Source organism: Cornus florida, unplaced genomic scaffold (assembly GCF_030987335.1).
Source record: "Cornus florida cultivar Cherokee Brave unplaced genomic scaffold, ASM3098733v1 CherokeeBrave_3.0.0_Hap2_Chr10, whole genome shotgun sequence".
Classification (NCBI taxonomy): Eukaryota; Viridiplantae; Streptophyta; class Magnoliopsida; order Cornales; family Cornaceae; genus Cornus; species Cornus florida.
The window spans coordinates 108,416,053-108,431,703 of NW_026775580.1; the positions used below are offsets into that span (position 1 = coordinate 108,416,053).

The 15,651-nt window shown below is 35.1% G+C and overlaps 2 protein-coding genes across 3 annotated transcripts; both read right to left on the reverse strand.

The window, feature by feature from the left end:
* Window positions 1-131: 131 nt before the first annotated feature.
* LOC132276921 (protein REPRESSOR OF SILENCING 3) lies at window positions 132-5,059 on the reverse strand. Of its 2 annotated transcripts, none has more exons than XM_059778565.1 (4): window positions 4,721-5,059; window positions 2,909-3,133; window positions 2,147-2,578; window positions 132-1,918 (listed from the first exon to the last, which is right to left on the reverse strand). In XM_059778565.1, the coding sequence occupies exons 1-4, from the start codon at window positions 4,952-4,954 to the stop codon at window positions 572-574; spliced, it is 2,238 nt and encodes a 745-aa protein (XP_059634548.1). In that variant the 5' UTR covers window positions 4,955-5,059; the 3' UTR covers window positions 132-571. The 2 variants fall into 2 exon arrangements, with proteins under 2 accessions (XP_059634548.1, XP_059634549.1); XM_059778566.1 differs by lacking the exon at window positions 4,721-5,059 and adding an exon at window positions 3,711-4,659.
* Window positions 5,060-7,576: 2,517 nt separating this feature from the next.
* On the reverse strand, window positions 7,577-14,819 carry LOC132276922 (probable protein phosphatase 2C 44). The gene is made up of 5 exons (XM_059778567.1): window positions 14,502-14,819; window positions 14,036-14,287; window positions 10,091-10,367; window positions 9,726-9,880; window positions 7,577-8,133 (listed from the first exon to the last, which is right to left on the reverse strand). The coding sequence occupies exons 1-5, from the start codon at window positions 14,550-14,552 to the stop codon at window positions 7,996-7,998; spliced, it is 873 nt and encodes a 290-aa protein (XP_059634550.1). The 5' UTR covers window positions 14,553-14,819; the 3' UTR covers window positions 7,577-7,995.
* Window positions 14,820-15,651: the final 832 nt, after the last annotated feature.

Genomic DNA, 15,651 nt, shown 5'->3' on the forward strand with positions numbered 1-15,651 from the left:
TCCCCAAAACCCATATTTTGACCGTGCTTCAACTATATCAACTGTACTTGAACTGTTAGATAATCAGTCGGTGATAACATCACTGTTTCCTTCGCTATTACAGAACCGTACACGAGATTTTCACAAGAAAATTTGAAAAAAATGCTAACTGCCAGTTTATATGAAATCACAACCCTAAGAAGGATATAGCACAAAAGGATACTAAACAATTTGGTAATTAATACCTCAAAGTACAGTTAAATAACCACAACAGGTTTAGAAAACAATTTTGCAATCAAAACATTGGATACTTAAAATTATCTTCTGTTGAAAGTATTATGACTACAATTTGAAGAGTTGGCACCACGAAATCATTAACAGGATCGCCCAAATTACACAGCTCAAATGGCCACAGCATGCAGTGAAACATTACTGTCTGTGGGCTTTGATGTTGGTCGATTTTTAACCATGCTCATCTTACTCAAATTTACTTAAAACACAACCCAACTCAACAAAATCTTAATTCAAACTGATTGGAGCCAACTACATGAATCTTTCTTCTCCAGTAATTTCAAACATACTTCGGAAGTGCTTATGCTGCCTTCTTCTCACTACCTTTTTTCTGGAGCGAAGCACTTAGAGCTACTTTAGTTTTCACCCACTCTCTCATGGAAGCATCACTCTTCATGAAAGGGCAAGTTTCACCGATTTCCCAGTCTTTGACAGATGTTTGCTTTCGTGCCGAATGTTGTTCTTTCCCAAGTGTTGGAGCAGAAACCTCGTTGTTCTCTTTGACAGTCTGGACATTATTTTCTGGAGTACTCTGCTCAACATTCAGATCAGTATCATTCCGATTCTCAGCCAAAGCAACCATATTGGAACTATTAGGAACATTCTCGTTTGTAATTCCCAAAATTCTAGGACCATCTCCTGGAAATTCACTTCCAGTTGGCTTGAATAAATTGCTATGTTTACTATCACTTGAATTTGTAGTATATATGCCATTGGGTTCCAGTATCTCTTGTCTTTCAAAACTACCTGGTAAAATCTGTGAGATGCTGAATGAACCTCTGTTTGTCTCACCAACCAGTTGTGTCCATGAGGATTTTTGTAGCCAAGAAGCACCTCTGGAAGATTTACTTACAACCTCCTTTGGTTTAGCAGGCCAACTTTCATCAAGTTTTTGCATCCCCATGTTTCCATGTTTTTCTAGGTTCTGGTTTTTGCTTTCAGCAAGGTCAGGCACACTTGAACCATCAGATTTGGATTTGGAAGATTTATTAAAGATCTCATTTGGTTTAGCAGACAGACTTTCGTCAAGTTTTTGCATCTCCCTGTTTCCATGTTTTTCTAGGTTCTGGTTTTTGCTTTCAGCAAGGTCAGGCACACTTGAGCCATCAGATTTGGATTTGGAAGATTTATTTACGACCTCATTTGGTTTAGCAGGCCGACTTTCATCAAGTTGTTGCATCTCCATGTTTCCATGTTTTTCTAGGTTCTGCCTTTTGCTTTCAGCAAGGTCAGGCACACTTGAGCCATCAGATTTGGGTTGCTCTTCGTCTGTAGCAGTGGTTTGCATGATCTGGGAGACAAGGAATGGACTGTTGCCCCTCTCACCAATCAGGTTTCTCCAGGCAGTCTTCTGTGACCATGAAACATTGGTTTTTGATCGCTTGGTACGTGGATATGGTTCCACGATTTCAGAATCCAGGAGTATCTCTGACTTTCTCTCAGGGGTAGCAGACTGTGGATCTGGTTCCACGATTTCAGAATCCAGTAGTATCTCTGACTTTCTCTTACGGGTAGCAGACACGAATTCACTTTTGTCACTCTCTTCTGCATGAGCTGATCTCTTCTTGTTGGAAGTTAAAATATTTCTTTTCTGACTTTTGAGCATATTCTGAGGTGGCCTGTATTTAGAAGTTTGCAGTACTGATTCCTGGGTGCACAAGAAGGAAACAAGAAAGTACGTCACATTCTCTAGTAAAGATGACTGTTTTTTTTTTTTTTAATTTATTTATTTTTATTTGAAAGTTCAAGCAAATGCACGCGCCCTCACAATATTGCCCCCTACCAGGATTCAACACACCTCCTCCACAAAGGGGAGGTTAACACAAGTAAATCCCAGAGACAACTGCATTACAGCAACTGAGCATTTAAATTATACCTCATTTGCTGAGATTGTCTCATTGCCCTGGCTCCCAAAGAAAGCGACTCTGTTGTTCCCACCGGCCACCATGTTCATTATAAGGTTATCTTCATCAGCCTCATCATCTGCTTCACTCTCTTTCATTATCAAATCATCAATTGATTCAGTGGAATTCTTTTCTTGATTGGCTGACCCAGCCTCAAGACGTGTAGACTCTGAAATATTTTCCCTCTCAAAGATCTTGCTCATCACCGATTTCATTATTTTAAGCTCTTCCTCATTTATGCCACCCCTTTGTGTTTCAGGATCATGAAAGTGTTCTACTTTGGTAGTGTAAGAATGACCGGAATGCTCCTCACAATCACAAAAATGGATTGGGAGGGAAGGAACTTCAATGCGTTGGAAACTATATTTATGCTTACCTGTTCCACTGAAAGGCAATGATTTCATCTACAAAAGCAAACCCAGTTGTTATCACAATGCGTGTGAACAGACAACAGACAATTATCTAGTAATAATTTGCCCAAGTACAGAATGGGCCCATTAGTTTTGTGAAATTTGCACGCAAATCAGAATTGACAGTAATACAGAAAGAATTACTGCAATGGTCATTACAGAACGGGCCCATTAGTTTCGTGAAATTTGCACGCAAATCAGAATTGACAGTAATACAGAAAGAATTGTCATGAACACATTGGCAGGCTAAATAAATGGACGAAAACCAGACACACAAGAAAAGTTCATGAGACCCAGAGAGAGAGAGAGAGCCAAAGGTTTCACCTTTTTTAATTTGGGAAAGAAAAGGCGAAGTGGCATCTTCTCCGACTTCAGGACTTTCTTAGGGTTTTCAAGAGACTCCATGTTTTTAGCGGCATCAACGCCATTACTAGGCGTACTTTCTGGAAGTTCAGCATCTTCTGCCCACTCCTTTTTCAAGCGAAGAAGATAGTGTTCTTTAGCCTTCTCAAGTCTCAGCCTCCCGCCCTTCCACAAACATCCGTTATACTGAAGAGTTTCAATTTAGAGAAGGAACAGCATAGTAGTCAGTACATTGATATGACACATTTTTAAGGGTGAATAGAAGCATATCGCAGATACTAAACCATCTTTACTGTTTCCAAACTACTAATACAATATCAATTTTGAGAAACATTACCACAGGATATGCCGAATTGTTATTAGAGATGATGATTGATGACTTTGCTAAACTTTTGCAACTATTTCTTTTTAAGTGAACTGTTGGAAAATATTCTTACCTTTATTGTGTTACTGAGTTTTTTCTGCCCTTAATTAATAATTTGCAATCAAATACCATTTTTCAGAATTTTTTTCTTGTTTAAGAAATGAATATTTGACACTTGTCATCCAAATAAATAACTGCTTCTTGTATATAGCATTTCTCATTTACTAGATATCATCGTTTATGATTATTCAATTCAATCCAATTTTTTAAAGTTTGTCTTGCGCTATGCAACATACACAATATAGAAAATATAGAAATATATATGCAATACAAATGACACTTTGAAAACTATGATGAGCATAGGGAGACATATCAAACAAGAAATTTAAGCTTGATTACCTCAAGCAAATCCATTTTCAACGCTCTCCAGAAATCTGGAAGATGGAACCTTAGAATACTCAAGTCCTAATTTTGTTGCCTATCTGCTTCCTTCTCCTTCCAAATGAGAAATTAAAATTCTCTCCTCCTTCAGTTCTATAACATTCAGTCTTCTCCTCCAGTTGTTCCTAATTCCGTCAATTAATATCTCTCTACTTTCCCATGTATTCTGAAGCCATATCAAGATTCAAGCGTCAGGGACAACATGGCCCCGTTCCACAACATTTCAACCCAATAAAGGTCACTGAGATCATTGCTAAAACGGTCTTATTGAACTGAAATTCCCCGTTTCGAATTCTGACGTGCTGCCTTTTTCTTTTCTTTCTTTCTTGATAGTATGGTTTTATTATTGTCTTTTTACCTTAGTACTCACTAAAAAGCACCAAGAGAATGTAAAATTAATGTGATTAGATATAACCATATTAAGCAAGTAACCCAAATTCTTGAAGAAACCAACTTGAAATTCTTGAATTTCTCTGGCCAGAAAGTACCACGCAGCATAAGCAGCAAGGCAGATTGAGAAGCTAGTATTCCTTTGGCTTAGAGTAATTTTATGATGCAGGAATATGATAATTATATAAATATAATAAGTAATGAGAGATAATGCCCTATTTGAGCAGAAACTATCAAGTCACGCAGAATTTAACCATTTCAAAGAAATTGGAAAGTCCCAAAACAGCCCATTTATCTACTAATCAAGGGTTCCTAAGCCTTTTCTTAGTATCACCACAACAATTAATAGTAACAAGACAAATATCGAAATCATGTAATTAATTATCCTTCTTAATCGATTCAAATCATCCATCCTAATTCTAACAAAACACAAAAGCAAAACCCTTAATTTATGCACACATACATATACATATGTGTGTGTGTGTATATAAAGCAAAACGAACCAAAGAAATATATATATATATATATATATATATAGAGAGAGAGAGAGAGAGAGACAGACAGACAGACAGACAGACCGTGCTGAAGATCTTGGAAAGAGCTTTATCGGAAAAAGGAATGAAATCGAGGTAAGCAAAGCTTCGGTCTTTGGTGCGGACGATATCGACGGAGTCCACAGCACCCACGGAAGAAGAAGAGAATGTCTTCCGCAGATCATCGGCCGTCACGTTCCCTCCCAATCCTCCAACGAATATTCTCGTCCTCGTCGAATCGCCTTCATTCTTCCTACTGTCATCTCCTTCCATTTCCATTCTCTCTCTACCCCACCTCTCTGTCTATATCTATCTTCTTCTTCTTCTTCACAATACAAATCGAAGCTCGGCTTTTCACATTCACGACCCTCCTGGTCCTGGAGTCATGCTTAGTAGTTATTTCTACTGTCTAGGGTACCCACTGGCCTGAAAATTTGGCCCATATACTTCGCATTCAGTCCAACTATTTGTGGGCTTAAATGAAATCTGAACCGGGCTCAAATTTATTTGGGCTAGATGGAGCTCAAGCCAGACCCGCTTTGTACTACTTGGTTGCTTTCTATTAATTTAATTGCTTTTTAATACATATCTCCTCGACCGTCTTACATGTGCAAAAAGACAAAGACATCTTCAAAGTTGAAAAAAAAAAAAAAAAAAAAAAAAACGTTAACAAAACTAAAAAAACGTAAAACAACTCATCAACAACTTAAATAATTTATACACACGTTTTGTTTATAAATATATTTTTATGTTTATAAGTATATATAACAACTTGAGTGGAACTTAATAACATTCAAAAGACTAGCTTTGACTTGTCTACTTATAATAAATCATCTTAAAGTATTAATATTAAAGTGTCCACAAACAATTAGATTTGTGTATAGCCCTAACTAGTTGTAGGAGTTTACATTTGAATTAGGTGTTGTTTGATAAAATTAAAAATTCGAAACCTTGTTTAATACTAGGAATGGCAATTTTATTCCAACTTGTTGGGGAATCCCCCCTCCAAACCCTTTTAAAGCAGGTTTGGAGAATCGTTTATTTAAATGAGGTGGGGATGGGAGTTGGGAAAAAAAAAACTCGCTGAATTTGGGGCGGGGGAGGGGTAGCCCCGCCCCGCAACCGCTCCGATTACATATGGAATTACTCCGATTAGCCCTTGCCATTTTATTGTACTTACCAATTTAATATATTATATATATATATATATTATATACACACTTCTAAATAAACCGTAACTTCTAAATAAACTGTAATCATTTCTATCTTCTAAAGCAGCAGCCAAGAGATGAGAGCCAGAGAACAAAGTTGTGAGTGACGCGACAAAGCGAACGTCCTACGGCTTCAGATCTTCTCTCTCTCCTTCTCCGACCACAGATCTCCACAACCTTAGCCAAGCGATGAAGCAAATCAACACCATCATGTGACTTCCTTCAGTCCTTCAACATATTCTCTCTCTTCTTTTTCGGCCACAGATCTGCGATCAATGCTAAAACCCTAGTCATATATATAAATTTTGAAGTAATAAGTTCTACCTTTTCACAGTTGGGTTTTGTTTTCTCAGTTTGATTTCATCATCTAGTTTTTACTTTGATTCTTTTTCACAGTTTGATTTTGTAACAATAAGAATCTGAAAAAACTCAAATTTTTTTTTGGGAGGGGGGGGCACGGGGGTAGGCAATGGATGGGGCAGGAACGGTTATGGGGATTAGAGGTAAAAAAATAATCGGTTATGGGGGGGAGGGGGACGGGGACTGAGAAACCCACCCCAACCCGCCCCATTGACATCTTTATTTTGATATTGTCTTAATTTTAAACGTCGAATTCATTATGATTGTTAAATGCAAAAGCTGAATCTTCTAGTTATAAAAGACAATGTATAAAATAATGAATTTCAACAAAAGAAATATATCAAATAATAATGGATAGTAATGTCAAAATTGATCATAAAAATTTCAAAATCAAAACACAAAACATTTGTACTAGGAAGGAAATAATTTTAGTTTAGGAATAATTATGTTACCTCGATGGAATCAAATGTCAATTCAATTTTTACTTGACTATTTTAACTCGAGCTAAATTTTAAATTTTGAATGTATTTGGGTTGGATTGAATTGAGTAGCTTGGGTTGATGAAAGAGTTTAGCTTGGGTTGATGAAAGAGTTAAGAGTTGTGGATTAAAAATTTTACATTGGCACATTTATTTGTAAACAGATGTTCAAAATTTAATGTGTTATCTTCTACCTATTATATGTAAAATCTTTGCATGTAAATCAAGCACAAATATAATATATATATATATATAATTGTGTGATAAAATTGAGTTGTTTTGCATGTCTATTTGATTATAAACTTAATTGAACCATTCCATGTATATTGTATTTTTAAATTTTGTAAAATAGTATTAAGTGAATTTTTGAGACATTGGAGTAAACTTAAAAACAAAAATTCATTGATAGGCAAAAGGGAACAAAAATAAAAATGCAACCCAAAGAATGGCAAGATATAAAGAACCAATAGGCTTAATTTGGGATGAGTACAGAGAAATGTTAACTTTTCTATTAATAAAATATTTTTTTTATTTTGGAGAGTTATTAACCTAAGATCGTATGGACACTTAAAGCCTGATCCTTTACCATCACCCCTGTGAAGAAGGTTGGTACAAATGCAATTTCTAACTGTAATTTTATTTTATTTTATTTTCCTTTGGTCTTTCCAAGCAAGAAAATCAAAAAAATTATATGCCAATAAATTATTGAAAGTTTATGTGACCATGGAGGAGATTATTATAACCTTCACAACGTCCAAATTTCTTGAATGGGGAATAAAGTAATGTGATAGTTTAACCTAAATCATACAAAGTGTATCTGCATTTGAGCACGCGTTTGCTCATCAACAATGTAACTCAAAGATATAATACTTAACTGAATGTTCTATTTTTTCTTATTTATATCCATCAATTTACACACCGCAGATTTACTACTACTTTTTTTCCCCCTCCCCTTTTTGTGTCCAGTTGAAGTAAGAAATACCCCATTAATAGCACCTCACCCACAAAAAAGACCTTTGCAAGAGCATGCAACTGCAAATGGGTACCAAATGCATTAATGGGAAATTCTCTTCACCAGCTAAAACAGATTAATTACACTCCTATCTCAACTTGCTCCAGTATGATTATTACTACAAAGAAATGCTAGCACACACATAAAGCTCTTTCAATCACTTTGTGTTCCTATATCATCAACCTTCCAATGGAACCAACCACACCAGAGACTATGGTCGTTGGGAGCGATCACGGTTTTATCCTGAAGGCTGAAGCATCATCCAAAACGGATCACAATGCAAGATATGTCATCTTTACTCTTTCTTGCCAATGCCTCCGTTGTCAAACGTTTGGCCGCCGCTTGAGGATCTTTAATGGATTTCACCATATCAACTGCCTCTTCGTTTTTCATAACCTGCCCACCAGAGAACACCAATTACTTCACTATATTTCTCAACCTACACAAGAGATGATACAGCAGCATCTTCATCTCATCTAACATGCCCAAGCTGCTAAGACTTCAACACAATACATTATCCTTCAGCCATAACATAAAATTAGATATGACACTCAAACCAGAAAAATAAATGATCATTGACCTTAAAAAAGGGATATTTTACAAATATGCAGATAAAAAACTATGCAATATATACTGGGATTCCAAACATGTGTGTGTATATACACCTGTACATATATATTATATTTAAATTGTCCTCGCATGACACTATGAAAGTCACTTGACAAGATACAATAGTTGATTCTTCAAATTTCCACAATTGATATTTGGTCACATGTAAAAGGATCATTACCCAGTGTTATCCTTATTAATCGAGGGTGCCGGAAGGGGCAGACTGAATACAAACCTATCATGTAGCATCATTTGCATAAAGTGACTGCGCTTAGGATTTGAACCCATGTTTTCACGCTTGAGAGCCTGAGCATTTTGCTACTGCACAAAGCAGTGGTCCCTATATCTTGTCACATCACACATCTGCACATAAACTTTAATTGAAACTCCAAACCTTGAGAAACTTAACTATCATCAAGATCCCATTTTTCTGATATGAATGATCTTAATAAAAGAATGCACACATTCCTGCTCTTCCTAGTGTTGGTAACGGGACGACTGAGGGATTGTCTCCTTTTCTAACCTGCCAAACTTCACACTACCCCCAACACATCCCCAATGAATTCTTCTGTTCAGTCCATCACAACTAAACCTGTCCCAGCACATTTAACCCACTTTCTTGAAAGCTATTCATTCTGGTTTAGAGACATCCACACAGTTGATATTAAAATTTATGCAACTATGTAAGTAATATATCAGGAATTAAAATATTTGCACAATTAGCAGTTAATTTTTTGTATAAAAATAAAAATTTAACTGGAAGACAGCTCACTTAGTTTAGCTTTATCATTAATTTATCATTGTAACTCTTTTCTTATATTAAATAATATTGCTAGAGTAGGGACCATGGTTTGGTGTAGTGGTAAAATAATCTCAACTTCATTCCATCTTATACCACCGGGGGAAAAAAAAAAAAAAATTTGTCCAGATACGTTGCCAAAGGTACATTTCAAAAGTATACGGCAATGTCGTCATCCCATTACAAAACCACGTATAACCATAACATCTTCACTTTCTATGGCTGCAGTGTGCCAGGAACAGATGTGATCATTTCAAAGATAAGAACAACAAACTCACTTTAGGCCTGGCTCAGAAAAACCTAAAGCAATGATTCCATATATAATTGCATACAGAACACCACCACGAGCTGTTAGATTGAGTTGTACTTTATCCTTCCACTCCAAAAAAGAGGAGCTGAAAGGTTCAAGTTCCTGCCAAGGCACAGGTGTTTATGTCTTATGCATACATACGTACGTATATATGCATATAAAACATCTTCAATTAATTTAAGAACGAAAACATAAAATATAGTATATAAAGAAATCAAATGACAGAAAATGAAGAAGAGTTCTTATTAATAAGATGGTTTTAAAACTGACCTTCCATAAGCCATCACTTGCCAATATAACAAACTCTATATTTGAGTCAATAGGTACATGTCGTACATCAGGCTCTGAACTTAAATGTGCTTTAAGGCTTTGATCTCCAAAAGCCCGTGCTACTGCAAGTTGACCATTAACCCTCGGCACATCTCCTGAAATAAGAGTTCAATTTTTCACTATAAGGAGAGCGGAGCACCTACTTTTTAAATTTATGATCTTGCCACACTCCAATGTGGTTTCAAGATTACGTTGCCATCTCTAGAATTTGACTTGTGACTTTACTTTTTATAGGTATTGTCAGATAAGATCTCCACAAAGAATATTACCAAGTGAAGTTTCATTGCAAGATGAAATATATTTACCAGGAAGTGAAGTCACAAAGCCACCCTGTTTTTCAATCCTCCTCCTTTCACTGTGTGGTTCATGGTCCACAGTAAGTTGATTGGCAGACCCCCTCTCACATACAACAGCTCTTGAATCACCAACATTGGCCACCCATAGATCTTTGCCGTCAATAACAATTGCGGTAACAGCTGTTGAGCCACCAGGCCCTAACTGCATTGCGTTCTCCAGAATAAATTTATCAGTAGAGCGGTATGCACTCTTTATTGCTGCCTCTGGCTCTTTCCAGAAATTTGACTGTACCAAATCAACAGGACATAAATTGAATATGTTTGACCAAACATAACAATTTTGGTTGACACAAAAAAGTTATAAAGAGAGAGAGAGAGAACAGACACAAAGAAGTAAATGTACTTGATTTTGTTGTTCTTGAAGACACTAAGGCAAACACCTCCCAGAACTGATTTTATCCTCGTCTAATTAGATTTAATTTTATTATAAAAACTCATAATAAATAGATAAATACAGGTTATATGTAATAGAGTTTTAAAGAAAATAAAATAGTTAATTTGTGGTAGAATTTAGATAATTTGTGTTACTATTTTATAGAAACTCTTTTAATATATCCTTAAATGTAGGTTGCAAATATGACATGAACACAAACACAATATTCATATATGACACGACTCAAAAATTCCAAGGAGCAGACAGGGCAATAAATAAATATCTATATCACTATACATAACAAACATAAAGTTGATGTAAAGTCCGGTTTCCTTCCATCACACCTTTAAATTTTTAATTGATTTTTAATCTCGCTATTGGAGGACCAGCGCCACCAATAGCACTTTTTATAAACCCTCAGTGCATCTCATAGTTGTTAAAGACATGCCTAGGCTCCGAAAAAGCACTAGGCTCGTCAAGTATGAGCTAGAGCGCCTCAACCTAGTACATGTCAGGCCCCTTCAATCAGGCTCACATAAAGCCCTCAAGTTCGCCTTTTTAGTAGGCTCCATGCTAAAAAAGACACGCCTTTTATTTTTTTAATCACTTATTCGTACCATTTCTTTATTATTTAATGACTAATAAATTAAAATGTTCTATGTCATATATCATCCTATTTAACATTATGAAATATTTGACAAAATTCATAAATTTATGGTTTACTACTTACATTAATTGCAGTTAGTGCTTGATTCTGAATATAAATAATAATATATGTTCAAATATGCATTATTATTACACATGCGCCTTACTTCAATCAGGCTTGCACCTTATATTGCACCTTGCACTTTGGCTCTAGAAGGCCTTTGGCGCCTTAGTGTGCCTTGAGCCTTAACAACTATGGTGCACCTCATGTCTACAATTCATACACACAGATCCTAGTAGTGTCCATTGCCCTGCATAGCTAAACATCCCCTAAGTGAATATGTGCAACTTAGATAACTCTCAACCTAGCCGTAGCTGTAGAGCTAGGCTGATAATCAAGTAATTTTGGTCCAAGAACTTGATGCCTAAAAAAAAAACTAATAAATTAATGTTAGTGTTATCTTTTATGACTTTCGAAGAAAAACCAATAGAATTTGTAAGTCATTTAAGGTGTGATTGTTCATAGATAAAAGTCCTAAACAAAAATATTTGGAAAAAGAACAAAAAACATGTTACTTCTCTTTCTAGCTAACAGTGCACCAATGTGCCTTTATATATATATATATATATACACTGTGTCTGTGGATCGGCACATCAAAGGAGGTTTTGATTCGGTGTGGCGCGGCTTACTTCTCTACCATGCGCACGCAAATCATGGCCATTGAATTGTGATGATGAAGGGCAGATAATCCAGTGAAATGCAGCACTATTTAATCTGGTACAAGCATGCACCTGGACCATATATTGGGTCTAGTCAATTTTGAAATAATCTGGTGCGGCGCGCACCATTAGAGTTGATGTAGCAGTGAATCATAGTGCGCCACGTGTCGTCTTTAATCTGGTACAGTCGCGCTCACAATAGCGATTGAGCTCAACCTATTATTCTGCCTATTTTGTTACTCGAAATTTAAACGATCATAACTCAGTTATCTTAAATCGAAATTGAGTCATTCTTGAGTTCAAATTTACGAATTTTTCCTTCTCTTTCCAATGGTACCAATTTCATTCTTAGATTCTCATCCTACTAGGAGATATTTACGTTTTAGTAAGACGGTGTCGGAAAATTATTTAAACCGAGATGGAGTATTTATGGGAAACCATTTATGACGATATTTAGTAGCATTTAATTTGCATAAATATAATTAAATTAATATATTGGTGATGGAAGGAGGTATATATGTGTATATCTGGTTTAATTAATTTATGAGTTGTATGGATGGTGTGTGTGTGTGTGTGTGTGTGTGTGTATTTATTGATATATATATGTATATATGATTTTCAATAATCAAGGATTATTAAGGAAGGTGTTATATACATATATATATTAAATAATATATGTGTATATATACATATTATTTGACAAATCAATATTATTAGTCTTATTTGGTATATCTGGACAGGTTGGTTATTAAATTAATTATATGCATATGATATGCATGGAATGCCTAGGTATAAGTTGTTTTGTTGATAAGTTAATTTGCCTATGTAAGAATTGTTTGGTTGATAAATTAACTTTTAAGGTTTGGTACGTGGTTCAATTATAGGCATGGATGAGTTGCCAAAGGCGTAAATATATTACCTAAGTATTTATATGAATAAAATACATACATAAGTAGCATGGATGAGTTGCTAGTTTAAAAGTATAAATATATATATATATACTTGTGGAGGCATGGTTGAACTGCCAATGTATAAATAAATATACTTGTGGAGGCATGATTGAACTGCCAATGTATAAATAAATATACTTGTGGAGGCATGAATGAATTGCCAACGTATAAATAAATATATTTAAAGGAGGCATGATTGAATTGTCAATATATAAATAAATATATTTATAATGGCATTGTTGATTTGCCAAAGCGTAATTAAATTGTAAGTCATTTAAGGTGTGATTGTTCATAGATAAAAGTCCTAAACAAAAATATTTGGAAAAAGAGCAAAAAACATGTTACTTCTCTTTCTAGCTAAGAGTGCACCAATGTGCCATTTGGAATAACTTGCAGGATTATTTTTTCATTTAATATTTTTGTTTCAACTTGTTCATAACTAAAAAAATATCAAGTTGCAGTCTTGTAAATGACACACACACAAAAGGAACAAAAAAATAGCCTCAATGAATTGCCTAAGAAAATAGTTCTCATAGTTAACTTTTTTTATCAATTCAATGCCCCACCTAATGTTTAATCATACAACTAACAAGCTTGATTCTATATTAGCTAGTGTAGTTCTGAATACCATCTCTGTTGTTATAAATTGGTAATAAGATGATTTTCCTCCATTAAGAGTATCTGCTAAGACCTAAAAATCATGTTAAAACTAGTTAACCAAACTATGCCATTGCCATATGTATACTACCAAACAAACTATGTCATTGCCATATGTATACTACCAAACATCAATGGGAGATCTGTTAGATCTTGTAGTCTTCCCTATCTTCGTCATTTTTCGCAACTTGCTTTAATTCAAAAAACCTAGAATTTTTTACAGATGTACTGCAGTTCCTATCCCTGACATAGTTATCTAGATTCAAGTTCCTACATGTTTTAAAAAAATGTTTACCTCCAAGCAGTGAGACACAACCTTGTTTGCTTTTTGTTGCAGACTTCCCCAATTAAAAGATTTCAGGATTCATATTGATGACGTGTGACTACATGTTGTATATTGATATTCTACCTACTCTGATCGTCCTCATTTCTCTAAAGATTCAGACAAACTTTGAAAAAGATGAGAAAACTAAGCAACATAGAGGTGTAAATAAACTAACAAAAACACAAAGTAAATTGGAAATGGAGTTTGTATTTATGAAGACACACCTCCTCAAGTATATTGTTGAAAAGATTATCTTTCAAATAACTGGGGACACGATCACCAAGATGACCATCAAATATGGCAAACAATCCAAGCACATGCCCCTTCTGATTCCTGTATTCAGCAACATGGTAGTCCTCCATGTCATGACCAGACTGCCCTTCCACTAAATGGAATCCATGAGCCACTTTATTGCTCGATGACTTACTTTGCCCTTTTCCAGTGTCTGACGATGATGAATCAAGACAAGCAGCTCTCTGAAGTTACGTAAACAAGTAAACATGAAGAAATTACAAAGATGTAAAAGCCCTAAATCAAATTTGCTTTCTATAAGTTCTGAACCAACTTGTTTGAATATATATATATATATATATACTGGTTTTCAATTTTTCAGAGAAGCAATTGGTAAATCAAAATTGAATTGCTTATCGAGAATTAAGAACATGGAAAGAAGAAGAAGAATAAAGCAACCTTGATCTTGTAGAGGAGACCCCCAGATGCGCCTGAACGCTTCTTATCCATCTTTGTCAGTGCGGTGTCTTCCTTCTTTGCATCGACGGCACGGCAATTGCTATATCAGTGAAACTAAGTCTTTTTCCAGAGATCAATTAAAACACAACGAAAGCAGATAGACTACACACAAACTCTCTCTTTATATATAGTTTGACAGTCAACAGAATGAAAGCTGAAACGTGAAGTGTGAAGTTTGATGAGAAGAGGAAGAAGAAGGCGTTTACTTTGTGGCCGTCTGAAGAGGAATTGTCTTCTCAACACCAAACAATATTTTTATATAATATGATTTTTTTTAGAAAGACAATAATAATAATAATAATCCGATCTGATCATATGTGACTACGTGTATATGTGACAGTGACAACAACAATAATAAAATTAATAAATAAGGGGGTACAATAATAGTGGAAACGCGGAATTGGATTTTCTTTTCTGAGGGCAAAGAAGAAATTTTAATAATGCAGTCTTCGATTGAAAGAGTGAAAACTTATAATGGAAAATTACGTGTCACTAGGTGAGATGATATATATGTATATATATATATATATATATATATGGTCCACTTTCCGTGTGGGTACCACCACCAACCTGACATTTCCATTGAATTGAATGCAATCTACTTCTTTTTTTCTTTTTTTTTTAGGTAAAAATGCAATCTACTTCTTTCCTTGAACCTTCCGAAGGATTTTGCATTTTTTTTATCCATTTCCTTCCATCACGAAGAATGGAGAGCCACTCTTCTTCCACAGTAATTGATGAATTTACAAAAATATTGGCAGAAAGGGATGTGGATAATCTATTGTGTTTTTTGTGTTGCAGTACTTTTGGAAACACATTAAATTGTGATTTTGTACCATTAATTTGGTATACTACTATATTATATTATATTATATTATACTATATTAAATTGCAATACTATTTTTTCAAACTTCAGGATAATGGTGTTACACGTTGATTGTTGCGCCCATGTCATACTCCCGTGCGGGCAACAAAAAGTATGCAACAGAAGATGCGGTTTCGAAGAAAAAGTAATATGAGTGAAGGAGGAGAAGAAAGGGGTAAAAAGTCTTTTTCTTTCTTTTGGTAGAAAAGAAAATAGAACGAAAAG